The sequence below is a fragment of the Rhinolophus hipposideros genome (genome assembly GCF_964194185.1).
Source record: "Rhinolophus hipposideros genome assembly, chromosome: 2".
In the NCBI taxonomy this organism is placed as follows: domain Eukaryota; kingdom Metazoa; phylum Chordata; class Mammalia; order Chiroptera; family Rhinolophidae; genus Rhinolophus; species Rhinolophus hipposideros.
The window spans coordinates 83,581,607-83,604,412 of NC_138048.1; the positions used below are offsets into that span (position 1 = coordinate 83,581,607).

A 22,806-nucleotide genomic window follows, 5' to 3' on the forward strand; every position below is an offset into this window, starting at 1 on the left:
GTATATAGTAAATCCTAAAGATTCCACCAAAAAACTGTTAGAATTAATAAACAAATTCAGTAAAGTTGCAGGATACAAAGTCAATATGCAAAAATCTGTTGTTTCTATACATATGTATTAATAACAAATCATCAGAAAAAGAAATTAGGAGAAATATCGCATTTTCATTTGCATCAAAAAGAATAAAATACCTAGGAATAAATTTAACGAAGGAGGTAAAAGACCTGTACACTTAAAACTATAAGACATTAATGAAAGCTACTGAAGAAGATGCAAATAAATGGAAAGATATTCCGTGCTCATGGATTAGAATTAATATTGTTAAAATGTCCATACTACCCAAAGCAATCTACAGATTCAATGCAATCTCTATCAAAATTCAATGACATTTTTCACAGAAATAGAATAAACAATCTTAAAATTTGTATGGAACCACAAAAGACCCCAAATAGCCCAAGCAATCTTAAAAAGAACAAAGCTGGAAGAATATCACATTCCCCAATTTCAAACTGTACTACAAAGCTATAGTCATCAAAACAGTCTGGTACTGGCACAAAAACAGACCCATAGATAAATAGAACAGAATCGAGAGTCCAAAAATAAACCCATGCATACATATATGGTCAATCAATTTATGACAAGGAGCCAAGAATATACAATGGTGAAAGGACAGTCTCTTCAATACGTGGTGTTGGGAAAATTGGACAACCACGTGCAAAAGTATGAAACTGGGCCACTATCTTAAACTTTACACAAAAATTAACTCAAAATGGATTAAGGATTTGAATGTAATATCTGAAACCATAAAACTCCTGGAAGAAAACACAGGCATTAAACTCCCCGTCATCAGACTTGACAATGATTTTTTTGGATTTGACTCCAAAAACAAAGGCAACAAAAGCAAAAATAATCAAGTGGGACTACATTAAACTAAAACACTTCCGCATGGCAAAGAAAACCATTAATAAATTGAAAAAGCAACCTATCAAATGGGAAAATATATTTGCAAATCATATATCTGATAAGGGGTTAATTCTCAAATTATATAAAGAGCTCACACAACTCAATAGCAAACAAACAAACAATTCAATTAAAAAACAGGCAGAGGATCTGAATAGACATTTTCCCAAAGAGGACATACAAATGGCCGACAGTTATATATACAAAAGTGCTCAACATCACTGATCATCAGAAAAAAGCAAATCAAAACCACAATATCATCTCACACATATTAGAATGGTTATCATCAAAAAGTAAATAAATAACAAGTGTTGACGAGGATGTGGAGAAAAGATCCTTTCATTGTTGGTGGGAATGTCAATTGGTGTAGCTACTATGGAAAACAGTCTGTAGGCTCCTCAAAAAAAAAAAAAAAAAAAAAAAAGAACTACCATATGATCCAGCAATTCCACTTCTGAGTATTTATATAAAGAAAATGAAAATACTAACTCGAAAAGATATTGCAGCATCATTTACAATAGCCAAGATATGGAAGCCACCTAAATGTTGATCAATGGAAGAGTAGATAAAGAAAAATGCGGTGCATGTATACACATAAAATGGAATATAATTTATCCATAAAAAAGAATGCAATCTTGTTATTTGGGACATGGATGGACCTTAAGGGCATTATGCTAAGTGAAATAAGTCAGACAGAGATGCTTATCACTTAAAGCTGGTTTTACCAGTACAACTGTGGAGAAGACAGCAAAATAACTCCTAGGAAGGAGTGTAAACCATGCAAATGCTTAGAATTAGATTTAAGATTACTAAATATTATAAGCTATTTACAAAGTTTATATCAAAAAGTGAATTTAAACACCTTATATTGTATTCTTTAAACAAATAATTATATTTCTTAAAAACAAAACACAGAAAGAGTTGAGATGGGTCATATCAGTCTGCTCTTATTTTAATTTGCCCAAAGAAAATCTAAAATGCTATGCCCATTATTTTAATCCAATGATTTATCTGGTTAGAAGTTATTCACTGTAATGTAATGGTGTTTCCTCTTTTCAAATGCTTGACATGATTTCTGAGAGGACATTAAGAAGCTGTAAAAGCCATAAATGATGATTATCTTAACATTATAGAATATCTTAAGGACATTAATTGGTTAGTAGAAAAATTACGCATGCATTTAAAAGAAAGCAGAATAAGAAAACTGTTGAAGTTCAGCAAAATTATAAGAGTAAATATCATGCGATGGTAGGGAAAGTAAAACTAAACAACGTAAGTTGAACGGCAACAAAATTGGAGTTAGAAAAATGTGTAGACTATTCTTAACATAGAGGACAATAAAAAAAAAAATCTGTCAAGAATGGCTAACGTTAAGGATGCTGGCACATATCAGTACAACCAGTGTGGAGCTAGGAGGTCATTAAGTCCCATGAAGACCGGTGAAGAGCTGGAGAACATCTGCACATCAGGAAGTCAAAGAGAAGACCAGACCAGTTGACTGGCACACGGTAGATGGCCAATAAATACTTGCTGAAAAAATGAAGCTACTCCCAGTCAGCCCAGAGCCAAGACATGGAAACAGACGATAAGAAGCGGTAAGAAGCTGGTGAATAGGTTCATGGATAGTAGTCAGAGATAAAATTAGATTATAATAAATAGAAAATATATAGGTCGTGAGAGGAGGGGAGCAGAGGGGCAGGCATGGATCACGAAGGTGGAAGCACCTAAGAAAGTCCTCCGTGGACCCTAGAATGGAAAGGAACGTGTGCCAAGTTTGGGATACAACACCACCAAGACCTAAAATTGAAACTGCTGCCTTTCCTATATTCGTAATTTTCCGAGACCATGGTAACCACTTTTGTAAAATAAAGAAACAGTATGTCAGTGTAATCAGTTCACTGGGAGGGTATCTGTGGATAAAGCAAGAGGTACATTTATCAAAATTTTTCTAAATGTTCTGAACATTTCCACACTGAGACTCTCACGCAGGAACAAGATTGTTGTGTGATTAAAACTACAGAAACAAAACCCGGTACTCTTCATGGATAAGTTCATAGGAAGTAGTACAGCAGTCTCCACTTATCCGTGTGGGATATGTTCCAAGACCCCCAGTGGATGTCTGAAACCACTGTTAATACAAAACCCTATATATGCTATGTTTTTTCCTCCGTGCAATAATATATTTCCTATACATTACAACCATTACATAGTTGTGATAGTTTAATTTATAAATTAGGCACAGTAAGAGATTAAAAATTAATAATAAAATAGAAGCATTATAACAATATACTGCAATAAAAGTTATGTGAATGTGGTCTCTCTGTCTCTCTCTCTAATTTTCCTTTTAATATTTTCGGACCTCAGTTCACCACAGGTAACTGAAACCACAGAAAGTGAAATCACGGATAAGAGGGAACCACTGTACTTGTCATCACTTGTTGACAGTAGCTTTAATGATCCCGTCCACTAGATCTACCAGCTTTAAATGCTTTCAACCAAGACAGATGGAACAGATAGCCTTTTAAAATGGTTTCTTTCTCTGTTAACATAGTTTGAGTGTTACCCATGGAGGGAATCTATTCATCAGCAGCAAAAATGAAACTCTAATTTAGTCTTGAAATTATGTGCCACTTTGCTCTGCAATTACACTGTCTTGCAGATGAGTCTGTATTATATTTACAACTACACAGCCTCTACATGAAGCACTAAATAAATCCATCTGCAGCTGCACTTTGATTTGAATATAGATTGCACTTAACCAAGGTGAGGCCCTGAGTGTAAAAATGGTGGCTTATTAGAACTACATTGTTTGGCTGAGGGTTTTTTTTCATTTTTTTTTAACTATCGGAGGTGAAATGTGAGCTAAGTTGTGCAAAATGAGTAGACTTTCATTCTCTTTTAAAGAAAATTTATTTATTGTTAAAATAAATAACATTAAAAAAATTTTTTAAAAAAGGGAAAATAATAACACATATTTCCATAACCCTAAAATTTATGTTTATATCTTACCTTCATGTTCCCTTCTGGTTTCCATTCACAAATACACCTATTTTGACATAATTGTAATTATAATGTATATACAATTTTGTGGATTTTTTTTACTATGTAACATGATAAATTACTATATAATTTTAAAATTATAATATTACACAGCATTTTCCCATGTTGACACCCAGTGTTCATATTGTCAATAGAGACTGAATAATGTTCCAAGTGATAGTGTATGATAATTTATTATCCATCATTATGTTTGGGATAAATTATTTCTAATTATTTACTACTAAAAACATGATCTTTGCATATAAATAATTTTCTTCTGGTGATTTCCTAAGCATAAATTTCTCAAGAAGATTACTTGATCACAAACATTTCTTTGGGTTAAAAAATACAATAATTTTCATTGCCAAACGAAAGGAAGCTTTATCATTAAAGTCTTGTACTAATTTCAAAAAAGGTAAATGTTTTATTTTTGTTTATTTCGTTATTAGTAATTAAACATTTTGTGCTTGTTTATCATATTTCCCGTGTTAATTGTCTGTGTCTGTTTTTTCAATCACATGCCTGTCTGAGATCTTGGAGTTTTTTCACATAGTTGAATAAATTCTTTATATGGTGTAGATATTAACCCTTTGCATATATGATAAAGATATTTTCTGTCCATCTTTTATTTTTAGGTTCTTTGGCAGTTTTTGAAATCAGAGATTCTACCTTTTCTTTAGAGGCAAAATCTGTCAATCTTACCCTTTGCAATTTTTAAAGTGCTGCTTTATCTCTCCATGATTAAGTTCTGTATCTCCTTTTGGTGCTAGTTTTTCCCATGATTGTGTCTTACTTAATCTGAGGTCTATTTTGGTGTATTTGGTTTATTTTGTTTTAGTTATCCCCACATTACTTATTACATAATTTTGCTTCTTCCCATTTGTTAATGGTTCTTACATTAAAATCTGATTCTTTGTCTGCATTTGCTATTCTGTTCTACCATGTTTCCCCAAAATAAGACCAGGTCTCATATTCATTTTTGCTCCAAAAGACGCATTAGGGCTTATGCTCAGGGGATGTCATCCTGAAAAATCACGCTAGGGCTTATTTTCCCGTTAGGTCTTTTTGTCAGGGAAAAACAGTAAAACTACAAATCGCCATTTTTACAGCTGCCATACACTCCTACAATAACATACTCTAAATATGCTAGGGCTAGGTGGTCAAACATGGTTCTTACTTTCCAGACAATTTTTAAAAATATTTTCCCCAAGACCTGATCAGAAAACAACTGATACGAAACAGCAGAAGCAGAGAATTGATTCTGAGATAACCAGTATTCAGGACCAGAGGAGGAAGTGGGGGAATCAGATGGGGTGTCCAATGTCAACTGCATCCTCACAAGATGGTTCTTAGGGCATAATCTGGGCTATGATTCTGGCAGCCTCGCTTCACTGTGTTCCTGAGCATTTTCTAAGCCTGGTTCTTCCAACTTCCCAGAGACTGAATATCTAAATGATATCCTTTCAATAAATTCCTTTGCTGATTAAAGTAGAGTCAGTTTCTCCTACTTATGACTAAGAAACCTCACTATTGCACTTCTATTTTAAAATTGAGCCATTTCCAATTTTTAACTATGCTACAGTAAGAACCTCCTTTCTCCTATGTTCCTCATTTTTTTATGCTAGTAAATTTGCCTCATCATAGGAATCACCAGGACCACTTATTAAATTTTGGCATTAAGAGTCAGGCTGCTGGGGCTGCCCCGTGGCTTAGGCGGTTGGAGCTCCGTGCTCCTAACTCCTAAGGCTTCCCGGTAGATTCCCACATGGGTCAGTGGGCTCTCAACCACAAGGTTTCCAGTTCAACTCCTGCAAGGGATGGTGGGCTGCGCCCCCTGCAACTAGTAACGGCAAGTGGACCTGGAGCTGAGCTGCGTCCTCCACAGCTAAGACTGAAAGGACAACAACTTGAAGCTGAACGGCACCCTCCCCAACTAAGATTGAAAAGACAACTTGACTTGGAAAAAAGTCCTGGAAGCACACACTGTTCCCCAATAAAGTCCTGTTCCCCTTCCCCAATAAAATCTTTAAAAGAAAAAAAAAGAGTTAGGCTGCTATTGACAGCACATTTACTCCTAAACTAGTATTAAACTAGGTGGAGCAGAGTTACTATTTATATTTAAATTTCTGAGTGTCTATATTTCAAAGGATAAATAAATGGAAAATGTGGCAAAAACAAAGTTAAAAGTTTTCATATAGAAAAGTAATGATCATAAAGACTTGAATCAAAGTTGAAATTGTTCAGGGTCTCTTTAAAAGAAAAAAATCAAAATGTAAAAATATGAAGATTTTTTCACCTCTGTGATTTCCTTCTCTCCTTCCACTCAGCCAAGGTAGTCCTCTCAACCCTGCTTCTATCTTAGCCTTCCAACTGTGGCCGTGGAGCGGGCCAAGACAAACATGGGCTTTCATTTGCTTTCACTCCCTGCCATTTTCCAGCTTTGTGGGAATAGGCATGCTACCTTTGGGGGCCTTGATTCTCTCCTCTGTAAGAAGGGATAGTTATACCTGCTGTTCCTGGTCACTAGGGAATGGACAGAAGTAACAAATGTACAGTGCTAGCATTGTGTCTAGTACTCACTAGGACCTTATAAATATTAGTTCCCTTCCCTACTTCAGTTTCCTACAGTTGGTCTAGGGACTGGGTGGATACCAGCAAAGTCATTTTCTAAATGGCTACCTGGCTCTAATCACTTGATGTTTGGAATACCTCTATTCATTACTAACCGCTTAATTTTGCTAAAACACTGTTTTTTACTATTTCATGCTCTGGATTATCAATCTCCAGTGATTCCTTACTGCCTTCAGGAAAAAAAATGCATGCTGTATACTCTTACTGCCAAGATACTCATTTCTCTGAGGTAGAGAGAAATTTAAAAACCTTGCCCAAGGTGCCCCAAACACAATTTTTAATCTTTTCATTTGGGAAAATGCAGAAGTGCCTAAAAATTTGGATTTACTTTATGTAACAGCATATATTGTATTTTCCTTCAGTATACTACACCACCAATCCACCGGGATAATGATATACTAAAGTAAATTCCACTTTGCTTTCCTGAAATCTTATTTTGTACTTAAAACATCTTTAATATCTATTTATCATTCTAAATGGCAGAACAAGAAGGGATGACAGTAAACACTGACCACAGACAGTTACTGACATAGCTATTACTAATTAGGCACATGTGCAACACAAAATAATTAAAAGAAGATTTTTGTTGTGATTATAAGAGAAAAATGTAGACGTTATGGCTAGTTGCTAAGAATTGCAAATTAATTCTCTTTTACCTAGTACTTCTCTTTGCAAGTCATGACATCTGGTTTGCAAGTTTACTTCCTGTTGCTTGGATGTCTGAATCTGCTGAGACCTCAGGATGGCTGCATCTGACAACAACTTCAGATTTTTCATTTCCTCTTCAAGGCATACCTTATTTCTTTGGGACACTGTCAAACTTTTGTTTAGCATCTCTATTTCTGTAAAGAAAATTCAAAGTTTACAAATAAACAACACTGAATCATAAAACAATTTTCCAAAAAATGATTATTTCTTTTTAGAAAAGCCAAAGTGATTTTTCTGAAAATATAATGATACCTAACCAAAAGGTTAAATTTAAATTTAGTGGTTATTCTGAAAAAGAAATGAGAAAAGGATTGTATTGCTTAACTATGCATGAAAACTTTTAGGTGTTTATTTTAGCCTTTAAATTGTACTAAATGGCAATTCAGCCTGCTTTTTAAATACATAAATGAATAACATATCTGTGTAATGTTCTGGGTTTTATTGAAATTAAATTGTTTTCTTGGCAACATCATTCAGAAAAGTAAATTTAAATGTGCTGGCACGAGCTAGCTGGATGGCATTTCTAGGGAGAGTAACTAGGATACATTCTATACAAATTATGAAGAAAGGTGGTAGGGTTGGAGAGGAACAAAAGGGTGTTGTGTCTAAAACTAATACATTTATGAACAGAAAGCATTAGTTACTATATCTTAATGATTCTAACAGTACTCTGTCCCCTCAAAAGGAGACCAGAATTTCATCATAGCAATCACTGGTCATTATTCTATCTACTTAGATTAAGTTTAGTAAAAAGATGCCTTCACAGCGTTATGCAGGCTTAAATGTATTAATTTTATACAATTTCATGAGAAATGCAGAGCATACTATCCTTCAGAATGATAATTATCAAGCTCCCCCTTTATCAGCCTTGTCAACACTGCTGCTTTAAACCAGCATTAAAATACACAAACACACTCAATAATGATAAAACTACTACAAAATGTGTAACACTACCACTGAAATGACGAGGATGTGATGTACAGGAGAATCTGGACAGCCTGCTTTCCCAGAGAGCTCACTTGGCATTCCTTTCCTTCATTAAGTCACTCTGGGCCACGTGATGGGTTAGCCTGTGATGATTAGGTGCCACAGGAGGGTTTAATTGGTCCTGGAGCCACCTCGGCAAAAACAGCAGCCCTAGCTCACCCCTTCCCTTCAGAGGCAAGTGGAGACCGGAAGTAGGGATCCATATGACAGACATGGCTGCAGAGGCAAGATGGCAAGTAATTGGTTAGAGGAGAAGGAAAGCGGTATGCTAGAACACGAGAGCACGTCTGAAAGGACCAGGAACATGGTCCAAAGAGAGAGGCACAAAATGTCTTTCTGTGGGATAAAAGTATGTCCAGAAGAGAACACAGCATTTAAGACAGACCTAGGGCATGAGCACAAGGGATCTGGCGCCGTCTTCACTTTTAATTCCTGCTCAAAATGGAAAACCTGGAGAAATAAATTGGCAGGGACCAAACAAGTTGGGGGTCTACCATAGTCCAATAATTACTGTATAGAGAAATATTTTTCCTAAGAACAGTTATATGCTTCTAAAAACTTGTGGATACACACATATTTGTGTGAGAAAAAATAACACAGTAGTACATAAAGCTTGAAAAAGAATGTAAAGAAAATGAAGAAGTAGCAATTTTTCTTCAGATCTAAAAGGTCTTCCTGGATATTTCTGTAGCCATAAAGGTGGCTTCTTACAACGGAATAAGCCATGCTATACTCTAACTGTACCATACTCTAACCATGTCTATCTACAGCTAAGTCAGAATGAAACTGCAGAAGAGCACATGTCTATTTTTGTCACCTATTTATGGTTTGCCAGAATGACACGCTTAGGTTAGCAGGCTGACTCTGATAGTGTATACTACTCTCTGTCTCTAAAATAACTATTCGTGTCAACGTGACTTTCTATCTCATATTAAAAGAGTAAGAATCTGCAACACAGATTCATTTGTGAAATATAGTCTAACACACGGAAAAGTACAGCAACATTTCAAAATAACAGGAGCCACAAAGTTTCCAACATAGAATTAGGACAGTAAATTCAAGGAAGGTGAATTAACTCACCCATGGCGAACTACACATCCCCTGTCCCTATGGCAATCCTGGTGTCAAATATTCAATCCTATCTTTGTCATTAATACAATTTCACACCTGTCAGTTACGTGTCCCAATTTGGGGTTCAGAAATTATGATCTCCATCAGACCAACCTTTTCCAGTCATGGTTCCCACCTTGTGCTTTCCTTGTTTCAGCACCACCCATGAAGAAGGTCATCCTGACCTTCCACAGCTCATATTCTACCACAACTCATACTTGTATGCTACTTCTGGCCAGATCTGGAAGTGACCTTGATCTTCCTGGAACTCACACCAATTTACACAATTTATATTGCACCAGTCCTAGGCATGCATGTGATCCACTATTGGATCATAAATTATTTTAGGCATTATTTAGGAAACATCTTATTCATTTATTGCTCCCATAATTTCTACCATGACATCCTAGCGTTAACAGGAGCTCAATAAATACCTACTAAAGGAGTAAAGGCATCACTGAGTAAAGCTTCTCAATAGTTTCTACTGTACCACTAGTTGAAGATCCTAAATAAGTGCTTGCCTTACCTCACCCTTCACTTCAGAGGCAAACATTTTGAGCCCCACATTACTTCAGGTCAGACTAGGAAAGGGTAAATACACACATCAAAAAGAAGGAAACATTTTTAATAGGATAAGCAAATAGGCCTATTCTATCCTTAATTTCATCCATTTTATGAAAAATGTGGACTAGACTTCTAAGCCGAATTCAGCACTTGAATTTTAAAAGTTCAAGAGCTATTCAGTCAATAGTTATTTTGAGAGTGGAAGCAAATTGATTCTATACTTAACATATTCTGCCTTGGCAAAATATTTTTTTCTGAAATCTTTTACTAAAATAGGTATGCTCTGGTTTAAGAAAACCTAATCTATGAACATTTAAACTTAACAATGTCGATGACATCGAGTGATACCCACTCATGAGAAGAGCAGGAAATACTGCACTCATATATGCTATTTAATATTCAGCATACTTTTGTCGGCAAGAAAATATTTAGCAATGCCATTTTCTAGGAATGTTGTTTCTGTTTTGAATTTTGGTTTTAAAACCTAAATTAATTTCAATGTGAAAGTCTTTTAAAGTATTTGAATAATATTGTGCAATGTATACGGGGTTTAATATATTATTAGTTTGCTAGGACTCCCAATAACAAAGTACCACAGACTGGTACTTAACTCTAGTGGCTTCACCAACAGAAAATTATTTTCTCCCATTTCTGGAGGCTGGACGTTGAGAGCATGGTGTCAGCTGGGTTGGTTTCTTCTGAGGGCTGTGAGGAATGGATCTGTTGCAGGCCTCTTTACTTGGCTTATAGATGGTCGTCTTCTCCCTGTGTTGCCACATCATCTTCCCTCTGTATGGGTCTGTTTCCAAATTTCCTCTTCTTACAAGGGCACCCATCATTTTGGAATAGAACCCACCCATTTAAATGTCATAATTACATTTAAGGACCCTTGACCCATTGAAGGACATTGGGTTTGCTTTATAATTTTGGCTAATATGGATAAAGCTCTTATGAACATTTACGTACAGGTTTTTGCATGAACATAGGTTTTCATTTCTCTTGGATAAATTCCCAAGACTATAATTGATGGGTCACATGGTAAGTGCATGTTTAGTGTAAAAGGAAATTGAGAAATTATTTTCTAGAATGGCTGCACCGTTTTACATTCTTATCAGTAATGTTGAGTAATCCACTTTTTCTAATCATTGTCAACACTTAGTATGGTCAATTAAAATTTTAGACATTCTAATAGATGTGTAGTAGTAGTATTCCGTTATGGTTGTAATTTGCATTTCCCTAGCTAATGATTTGAACATTTTTTCGTGTTCCTCCTTAGAAAAACTTTTGCTCATGTATTTTGTCCATTTCCTAATCTGTTTTTTAAAATATAGAGTTTTGAGGATTTTTATATATTCTAGATACAAGTTCTTTATGGGATATATGGTTTGCAAATATTTTCTCCCAGGGTGTAACTTGTCTTTTTATCTTAACAGGCTCTTTCACAGAGCAAAAGTTCCTAATTTTGTTGAGGTCCACTATCAATTTTTCCTTTTATGTATCATGCTTTTAGTTCAAGTTTAAGAATTCTGGTTCCCAAAGAAATTCTTGTTTTATAGTTTTACATTTTACGTTTCAGTCTATGATCCATTTTGAGTTAATTTTTGTATAAGGCTCAGGCCTTATACAAAGGTCAAGGTTGTTTTTATTGTTGTTGTTTTCTTTTGCTTATGGATATCCAATTACTTCAGCACCATTTGCTGAACACGCTAGGTGATTCTTCCTCCATTGAATTGCTTGTACACCCTTGTCAAAAATCAGTTGGGCATATGTGGGTCTAAATATGTATACTTCAATTTTTTAAAAATTTAAAATTAAATACATGTATATATACACATATATTTAAACCATAGGTGAAGAGCATTAATTTTGTTCCCTTATTTAGGGCTACAAGGCCACCACAATGAATATTTGCATAGGATAAATGAGAATTTAACAGTGCAGAAGGAACATGGACTTTAGAATAAAATAACATCTTGATTCCATAACCACTCTACTATGCATATTGTTGTGTGTATGTATGTATGCGCACGCACGCACACACAAAAACACACGCGAGCGTGTGCATTCCCTCATTTTATAGATGAGGACACAGAGACCCAGGGCTTTGTAAGCGGTAGAGTCAGGATATGAACTTTGCCTCTCTGGCTTGAGAGCCCTGCCCTTAGGACTCTTATATAACTCAAAGTATTCCAGAATTGAAGCCCACAGCACAGAGAAGCCGGTATAGGCTGGCACAGACACCCTGGCGGGTCGCATGGTCCTTCTCCAGATCCTGAGGTCAGGTTTGTAAAAGGGCAGAGCTACCAACAATACCACATTCCCCTCCAGATCCTTCCTGATTTCTGCCTCAAGTGCTAATTACTGACTTTGATAGAGTTGGTTTAATAAACTTAAGTAAAAGCTGAATTAATAGCCAAGACAACAAACTAGAAATAAAAAACATTAACAAGCTAAGATTAAGAGAGTGACTGTTTAAAGTATTTGTCAGCTATAATTTACATCAAGTCCTTACAATGTTTGAAAATAGCTAATAAACTGAAATGTAAAATTATAACATTTTAAAAGGGCGCAAAAGCTCATCTCACTAATTATACCAGTGTTGCCCAACAGAAATACAATGCAAACAACACATACTTTAAAATTCCTAGTAGCCACATCAAAAATGTAAAAAGAAACAAGGTAAGATTAATTTTATTAACTTTATTTAATGCCACATATCCAAAATATTAGCATTTAAAATAAGAGGCTAGAGCCACATGTCAGGTGCTCCAAAGCTATCTGTGCTTGGTAGTTACTGTGTTGGACAGTGGGGATCTATACGCTTCCTAGGCTCTTGGCCACCTTTTTAAATAGATGTGATAGTTCCTCAGTCCTCATAAAAATTAACATTGAAAAGCATCACAGTCAATTTATTTTCTCTGAATCTAAATTTAAGATATAGATTATTTACTTAAAATTCTATGTTGTGAAATGAGCATGTTTATATATTTACCACTGCTAAATTCAAAGTGTGTCCAAGTTGATCCAAGAAACTGCTAAAAGGCAAACATCGGCATCTTTGGAGTTTTGCATATACTTGTACATGTTTCAATAACTATGCCCTGGGGCTTTGACGGAGCTGACAAGATTAAGGAGAAAGTTTTTAAAAGGAGCAAAAAACCCCTTACCATAATAAAGCATTAGTTTCACACACCCTGTTGTACTCACTAAGCACTTACTTGGGATGCAGAAGTGATGTGATTTACTATAATGGTAAATGTTAAACTTAAGGGTTGAAAACAACTCCTGTCTCTTCATGTCAGATAAAAATGTAAAATGTAATATTACCCGTAAATGAAAAGCAAAACGGGCATAAACTGTGTTCAATTTCACTTTTAGAAATTAACTTATGGTAAAAAATGGGACAAGGTCATAAATATGCATGTGTAAAGATGTTCACCAAAGTCTTATTTATAAAAGCAAAACTATGATCAACCTAAATGTCCATGAATATAGATAACCAGTTAAATAGGTTAAGACACATTCCTATCATGAGATACTGTCAACGTAGTTTACATAGTTTACATAAAAACATTTAGAAAATACTCAGAGGTTTAAAACAAGAACATAAACATCAGTAACCTCTGTATTCAAATTTGGATGTATCTTTACTTCCATTTCAATTCCACAATGGTTACTGAGCACCTATTATGTTGCAGGCACAATTCTCTTAAAACAGTAGAAATACAATATTCAGCAAAACAGTCAAACCTCCTATTCTCATAGAGAGTACAGCCTGGAAGAGGAAATTGGCAATAAACACATAAATCTTTGTGACAGTCATAAATGTTATTAAAAATGAAAATAGGGTAAAGACACGTAAGGGAAGACTACGCTAATGGTCAGCAAAGCCCTCTCTGCAGAGCTGACATTCGAAATAAGAGCTAAATCGTTAACATACGGCAACTACTTGTCCTGGGAGACCCTTAACCATTTCCCCTGCATGCACCTCGGTGCCTCCCTGTCCATACAGCACAGTCATGGCCATGGGTCACATTCAGGGAGAATAACGTGAATGGGATTTTCTAAGAGAGGAGTGTTATTCCTCTTTGCTTTTTCTGTCCCTTTCCGTGATTGTGATATATGGCAGTTTATGTGCTTCTATGAGGTTTACCTAAATCAACAGTCCTGAAGTGGATGATTGGCTTAAAAAATACCCCCAAAGAAATTATGGATGACAGAAGACAATATTAATGTAACATACATGAAAACAAAAACTGGTAGAGCTGATGCCTCTCCTATTCTGGTATGACTGAGTTACTCGTTACTGACGTTACGAGGTAAATATTCTATAATGAGATGCGAAAAGACTCTCAAAAATGAGAAATTATCAAGAAGACTATTTGCAATGTGGATTAATATCTTCTACGCATGTCCCATTAAAGTGGCTAAAAGTTTCAAAACCTGACAATACAAAGTCTTGACAAGTCTTGACTTGAACTCTCATACATTGCTGGTAGGAATCTGAAAGGAACAACCACTTTGGAAAACCACTGGACAGTTTCTTATAAAGTTAAATGTACCCTACCATGTGACACAGCCATTCCATTCCTAGGTATTTAGCAGAAAGAACAAAAAGGTATATCCAGAAAAGGACGTACATGAATGTCCAAATGAAAACCATGCCTAAAACAAAATATAGTTGACCCTTGAACAACACAGGTTTGAATTGCACAGGCCATTTTTTTCAACAAATCCCTGTACTGTTTTCAGTCTGTGTTTGGGAGTCTGCAGATGTGAAGGGCGGACTGTAATGCGCTGATCTAAGCTACTTTATACAGGGGACTTGAGCATCCAAGGATTTGGGTATCCATGGGGGTCCTAGAATCAATTCCCTGCAGATACAAAGGAAAACAAGTTTTGGGGGAGTCAAAAGTTATACGTGGGTTTTCTGATGCATGGGTCAGCGTGTCATGTTGTTCAACGGTCAACTGTATATTTATGTGATGAAAGACAGCTCTGTAAAGTATATTAATACTATTAAAACTATAGCAGACATAGTCAGTGCCCTGCTCGGATACCCTGGACCTTTCAGTGTTCTTCTACTGACTTCCAACTCCCAGGATCTGCCTCTTTGTGCTGGAGGAATCTTTGTCCTGGACCTGCAGGAAGCAGCCCTGCCCACCACATGGCAGGCTAGAAGTGCCAAGGAATTCCCACTGCTGGGGAGCAGCCCTTTGCCAGTAACTCCTGGGAGTGCATGCCAAGCTCACTCACTCATTGAGTGTGGAATTCTGAGACATGTTTCAAACCATTTCTCAGAGTTCCCTCCTGGGAGTAAGCTCCAGTTGCCCACTGCAATAGGGCAACTTTTGTTATCTGCTTTTTCTTCCCTAGATCTGGGTTATTTTCACTTCCAAAATAAACCATCTACACTCACATCTTTGATTCAGTGCCTGCCTCTGGGAGAACTAAGATACTACTATATATATAGTATTTATGTATGTAAATATTGATCTCAAAAACATCACTGAATAAAAAAAGCAAGTTCACAGTATACCAAAAAGTATGATACCATCTATATAAAATTTTCAAATCTAATGGAAAAAGAATAAATATAATTCATGCATGCATGCATATTAAAGTAGAAATAATTATATTTTAAATATATTTTTCTTTTTAAAAGACAAAGTATTAAAACTTGTTAATTTTTGCAGTTGAAAACATGGTTGTTGTAATATTCACCTGTCTTTGTCTAAATTTAATTTTTAAAAATTACTTTTTAAGAATTAAACTCATTTCCTGAAGGCATACATTATGTAACAAAATTAGGAAATTGAAGCTGTATGGTTAGAATTTATTTTTTCTGACATTTAACTATAAAAATTTTAAAATATAGAGAAAAGTTCGAAGGATTGTACAGCGAACACAAATATATATACCACTTAGATTCTTCAGTTAACATTTTACTATACTTACTTTATCAGATATCTATCTACCTATCCAGCTTATATTTTTATGCATGTCGAGAAAGTTGCAGACATCAATATACTACACTCCTAAACACTTCAACATGCACATCAATAATTAGCGCTCAATATATAAATGTCTTATTTTTGAGTACAACTTACAAATAAATGCACAAATCTCAAATGTACCATTAGATAAATTTTGACAAATGCATCCACTGTGTAACCCAAACCCTAATCAAAACAGAGAGCACTACCATCACCACAGACAGTGCCCTTGTGCCCCTTTTCCCGTATAGCCTCCCTTCCAATGTAACTAATGTTCTGATTTTCTTTCCCACTATAGATTAGTTTTGCCTATTCTAAAATGTCATATAAATGGAATCATACAATATGTATTATTTGTGTGAGGCTAACTTTCAGGAATTACAATATATTTGAGATTTATCTAAGTTAATTGCATTATCTGCCATTCCTTCTATATTTCATGGTGTATTCAGGTTTGGTTTTTTTTGTTTTTTTTAAATAATCCATTCTATTGATCTGACTTCTGGGCTTTTTCCAGTTTAAGGCTATTTTAAATACAGCTTAAATAAAATTGGTGAATATTCTTATACAAGTATTTTTATGAACATATGTTTTCATTTGGGGAGTATAAATACCAGAGAAGAATTTCAGAGGCATTAGATAGACGTACATTTAGTTTTATAATAAAACATCAGATCTTTTCTCAAAGTGGCTATAGCATTTTATACTCTCAAGCATTTGTAAGAGTGTTCCCATTGCTCTCCTTCCTCATCAACATTTACTGTTGTCAATCTTTTTCATTTATAACCAATCTGGTGAGTACCAGTATGTACTGGTGACACCTGCATTTCCCTTATGACTGATAATGTTGAGCACTTTTTCATGTTCTTATTGGCCATTTGTATATCTTTCCTCATAAAATGTCCAGTTAAATCTTTTGGCCATTTTTGATAGGATCGTTTGTACTTTTATTATTATTGACTTGTAGGTGTTTTTATGTAACCTGGACAGCAGTCCTTTGTCACACATATTGTGAATATCTTTTCTGTGTGTGGCTTATCCATTTTCTCAATGGCATCTTTCGATGAGACGTTTTTAATTTTGATAAAGTCAAATTCATCAATTTTTGTTCTTACTTCTTTGTTCTACCCCAAAAACCTTTATTTACTACCAATTTATGAAGACATTTTCCTATGTTTCTTGTTTTATATTTTCAGCTTTTATATTTAGTTCTATGATTTATCTTGAATTGTTTTTTATGTACAATGTGATGTAGGAGTCAAGGTATATTTTCCCATATGGGTATTCAGTTGTTCTGGCACAATTTGTTGACAGACTGTCTTTTTCCCATTGGATTGTTTTGGTGCTTTTGTCAAAAGTGAAATGATCATATAAATCGGGGTCATCAGGGGTTACCAGGGTCAGCAGGGGTCACCAGACTATTTTGTTCCATTGATCTATAGTTGATCCATAGGCTAGTACTACACTGACTTGATTACTGTAATGTTATAATAAATCTTAGTTACATGATATTAATTCTCCATTGTTTGAATATTTTTAAAGAGTTACCTTTTACTTATTAGCTTTTTACCTATATCTTTTTATGCTTAATTTTTTGTGGTTGCTCTCTCAGAATTATACATCTTTAACTGTTTAGTCTACACAAAATGGATGTTGCACTACATCACATAAAATACAAAGAGTCTACCCATATGGCTCTGTTTACCTCCTCCTGCCATCTTTATGCTCTAGTTGTCATATGTTAAATCAATACACTATAAATCCCACAATATGTTATGATTCTTACTTTAAATAAGCATATGTATGTTTTAAAACTTCGAAAGAAAAAAGTCTGTTATATTTACCCATATTTATCATTTATGGTGCATTTTAATCTTTCCTGAGGACCCTGGGGCTCTGTTCATTTTTTTCAGTTTATTTTATCTCTCTTCTTCTAATTAAATAATTTTATTGATCTATCTTAAAGTTTACTGTTTCGTTTTTCTGTAATTACAATATGCTATGAAAGTCCATCCAGTAAACATTTATTTGAAGATATTATATTTTTCAGTTCTTGAATTTCCAATTTTTAGTAATTTATTGTTCTGATTTTTCTACTTTTTCATTCATCACTCTTATTTTCCTTAATACATGATTTAAACATCTGCTCAGCTAATTATTTTATCCTGATAAACTGAGGATTGGTCTCTATTGACTGTCTATTCGTTTGACTATGGGCCATATTTTCCTGTTTCTTCCCAGCTCAAGTAATTTTGGATTGTATCATGAACATTGTAGATGTTATGTTATAGAGACTAGATACTGTTATGTTCCTCTAAATAATATTGATTTACTATATTGTTTTGTTTTAATAAGCAGTTATCTTGGCTGACCTTAAACTGTAAAATCTGTCTCCCCTGGGATAGGTGGCAGCTAAGATATCAATTATTTAGCCTTAGATGGGTTTAGAGTCTTCCCCGTACACATGTATTTCAAGCATATAAAGTCTGACAATTAAGTTTTCAAACTTGTTGCAACAATGTTGCTAACCATTTTTTGTATCAGAGGGATTATTCATTACAAATTTATACCAACTGGACAAACAGTTAACCAAGTTTACTACTTGGAAGTGCTGAAAAAGCTGTGTGAAAAAGTTAGATGACGTGAACTTTTTGTCAACAATTCCTGGCTCTTGCATCACGACAATGTACCAGCTCACACGGCACTGTCTGTGAGGGAGTTTTTAGCCAGTAAACAAATAACTGTATTGGAACACCCTCCCTACTCACCTGATCTGGCTTCCAATGACTTCTTTCTTTATCCTAAGATAAAGGAAATATTAAAAGGAAGGCATTTTGATGACATTCAAGACATCAAGGGTAATACGATGACAGCTCTGATGGCCATTCCAGAAAAAGAGTCCCAAAGTTTCTTTGAAGGGTAGACTAGGCACTGGCGTCGGTGCACAGCTTCCCAAGGGGAGTACTTTGAAGGAGGCCATAGTGACATTCAGCAATGAGGTAGGTAGCACTTTTTCTAGGATGAGTTTGCAAACTTAATTGTCGTAAGCCAGAGAGTTGGAAAGTGTATATATGCAAAATCTGTACTCTTCCTCTCTAAGTTTTTTCTGGGATAATCCTCCTACTTCTCAGAGGCTGGAGCTGACTTGATCTCTGTCCTCCAGTTTTCAAGCCAAAATGACTACAGATTTCTATCAGAATTTTAGCTTCACTGCATGGAACACACTGTACTTTCCCTCAATCTAACAGCCTTCGAAAAACAAAACAAATAAATAAACAACAACAAAAAAAACCCCAGGGAATTCTCCCAATACCATTCCCTTCTTTTAATTTAAAAACATTTTTTAAATATATGGTGATGGAAGGAGAACTGACTCTGGTGGTGAATATACAATGTGATATATAGATAAAGTATTACAGAATTGTACACCTGAGATCTATGTAACTTTACTAACAATTGTCACCCCAATAAATTTTAATTAAATTTTTTTTTTTAATTTTTGAATAGACTTGTTTATAGATCAGTTTTAGATTTATAGCAAAATTAAGCAGAAAGGAGAGATTTCCCATATAACCCCTGCCCCCAACATATGCACAGCAGCCCCCACCATCAGCATTCTGCAGCAGAGTGGTACATTTCTTATAATCAATGAACCTACATTGTTCGCACATCATTATCACCCCAAATTCACAGGTTACATTATCCGTTCTTGGTGTTATGCATTCTAGGGTTTTGATAAATGTAGAATGACATGTATCCACTATTATAGTATTACACAAAATAGTAAGTACCCTAAAAATCTTCCGTGTTCTACCTATTCATTCTTCCCTCCCACCCTGGCAACTATTGATCTCTTTTCTATTTTGACAGTTTCACCTTTTCCAGAATGTCATTTAATTGGAATCTTACAGTACGTAGCCTTTTAGATTGGCTTCTTTCACTTAGTAATATGCCTTCCTTCAATTTTTGACATTCCTTCTACATGTGCTTGGTTTTGATCACTCTCCAGTGTTTTTAGGTAATTATTTTATCCAGAATTTATTGTTGTTGTCTGTGGGAAAGCTGATCTAATAGGAGCTACTCAGCCACTCACAGAAGAAAAAGTTTTAAAATATAAATTAATACATTTGACAGGAATAATGAGACTTCTGGTTACAGCTCAAGAATATATGTATCAGCACTTATCTTAGCTCAGCCTATACTTATTGGTTTTCAGGGTTCAAATAGATCATAAGTACCATCTAGTCTGCCAACCAATAACAAGTTTAAAAGTTAATCATAAGTCGCATCACATAAAATGAAATATTATTATTTCATCATCTGTGATGTACAATTACAAAGAAAAAACAATTACGTTCTTTATGTATGTAACAAACCTGTCAAGGCTGTTTCACTTATGGATTTAATTTGAAGAAAAAGTTCTCCTTTCAGTGAAGTCCAGTTTTGAAAATGATCATATACTTCATTTTTAATACTGGTTAGCTCCCTTTTAGTTAAAGTAAGTAATGAACAAGTCTTATTCCAGAAATATTTGTATTCCGTCAATCTTTGACTGCAAGGTAGTAAAAACAAAAAATTAGGATTTTTAAAAATAGTACGCATAATAACAAATATTTCTTTGAAAAAAATAGTTTCCTTTGAGAAAAGATTTTAGAGTGTGACCACATAATCTACTGTCTAAATGGAGACAATTTTGAAAGTGAAAGAAGTAGTATTTGTATTTTGCTGATATGACAGATACGAACTGGAACTATCTGAGGCTGCCTGAGAGGGTCACCGCACTTCATTTCCATTATGTTACCGTTTTAACTCTAAAGAAAGATAGCTATTTTCATACACATTTATTCTATTATTCTTTTAAAATTAATTTAACAGCAAACATTTAGTGAAGATAATTAGGTCAAAAGTGACTGAGTTGTGAGGGGTGTAAACGTCTAACTATTATGTTGTTTTGTACACCTGAAACTAATAAAAAAATAACAATAATATTAAAAAAAAGTCACTTGGTCACAGAGCCTAAATGAGAATCTCAAGATTCTTAGCCAACATTCTTCCTGCACACCATGGTTTTACAGGCAGTCTAAAGCCTGCGGTCATAATAAACGAAACCTTTAAAAGTAACTGATCCAATGCTTTTGCTTCATGAAATGCCCCAGTTCTAAGAAATCACATATTTGTTTTGCCATCTCAGTGATTTTTATTACTTCAGATGTCCTGGCTATCATTTACCTAATAATCAAGCAAGATGCAGACATAGACCTAGGAGTAATCAGCAAAAAGATGACTGAAGCCACGGCACGATAATTTGGTTACTATTTAGCGCCCTGGGTAGACTGGGATCCATGATGCAGAGACTGTAGCTGTCTTGTTCATCACAGTCTCCCTAGCACCCGCCACAGTACCTACCACAGAGTACGTGCTCAGCAAATACTGACAAATAAATGAATGAGTGAAAAAATAGATCACTCAGTTGGAGGAACGAAAAAGTGAGAAGGGCTAAGGGTAAAACCCTGGACAACATAACATTTATGGGACTAAAACAGAAAAGAATCCCTCATAGGAGACTAGGGAGCAACAATCAGTGAGTGAGAAGTAAACCCAAATGAATACTATCAGAAAAGCCAGGGGATGAGAGGATTTAAAGAAGAGACTAGTGGTCAGTGTTTAAGGCTTAGATAAAGGCTGAAGAGAGTCCATTGTACCTGGTACTAAGGAGGCATTTGGTGATCTCAGAGGCGCATTCGGCAGGAGAGAACAGAGCAGTAAAACAGAAGTGAGTCACCAGGAGTTATGTCGTACCAACAGTTAAGAACCTGGACTGTAGTGGCAAGGAGAGAAAGAGGAAGCTACAGAGTACAATGGTTTGCTAGGATGGAAGACACCTGAATATGTACACAGTTGTGCAGACCTTATGAGCGCAGTAGCAGAGGTTAAAAACACATACAAGAGATGCGCTCATTTCTTGTGCAAAATCCTAGAAAGGATGGATGTAAAGCAGTGGCTGAAAGATTAGCCTTTGCCAGGAAGAAGAAGGGTGGTGTCATTCTGTGTGGTAATTAAGGTCCACCGGAGTGATCAGAAGCCACAGGGCTTGCCTCAATCAGCAGGCAGAGCTGGGAGCCAGGAGCGAGGTGGATTTCAAAAAAGCAGAGAGAGTCCAAATAGATCACTAAATGAAGAAGGCCAAAAGTGACAATGGCAAGTCTGAATGTGGAGCCAGGAACTGGTAAGAGTAGGAGATAAGAGGTCTGAATTAAGTCAAGGTTAAGAGGCTAATGCGCCCAGTGTAAGGCAGCTGCCAGGAGCAAGCTATGTACAGGGCCTACAGAGATATTTCAATAGAAAAGGCTGGATGTGCATGCAGGTGCCTCTGTAGGGGGAAAGACAAGAAACAGAAAATTCAAGCTGCTGAGCTAAGAGCTAACAAGATCCATTTTTATGAGGCCTAAATCTTATATGATTGGTGATGGGTGGGGGGAGTACTTTCTTAAGAAAAGAATAAAAATAAGACTTATAAAATTGGTCATTTAAAAAAAATTATTAAAAATATAGCTAGTTTCAGATGTACATCATAGTGATTCAATAGTACCCACCTGGCACTATACATATGTAAAATTAGTCATGTTTTAAAGTATGCAATTATTTATAGAATGAGAAAAATCATTAAATTAAAAAATCAAAAATTTTAAGATGATAAATTCCATCACAAAAAAAACCCCAGGAAAACAACATAACTTTTTAATAAGTAGCAGCTCTAAAACACTTTTTGCCTACAATTTTTGGCTACATGTTTACAAATACCTCTTCATAT

General features: G+C 35.3%; 1 protein-coding gene across 1 annotated transcript in view; it reads right to left on the reverse strand.

The window, feature by feature from the left end:
- LEKR1 (leucine, glutamate and lysine rich 1) overlaps positions 1-22,806 on the reverse strand; it is a 174,620-nt gene that overhangs the window by 76,445 nt on the left and 75,369 nt on the right. Inside the window, exons 5-6 of the mRNA XM_081077368.1 lie at positions 20,372-20,547; positions 7,287-7,472 (exon numbers count right to left, since the gene is read on the reverse strand). Coding sequence (XP_080933494.1) covers positions 7,287-7,472; positions 20,372-20,547 — 362 coding nt within the window. The remainder of the gene's footprint in view (positions 1-7,286; positions 7,473-20,371; positions 20,548-22,806) is intronic.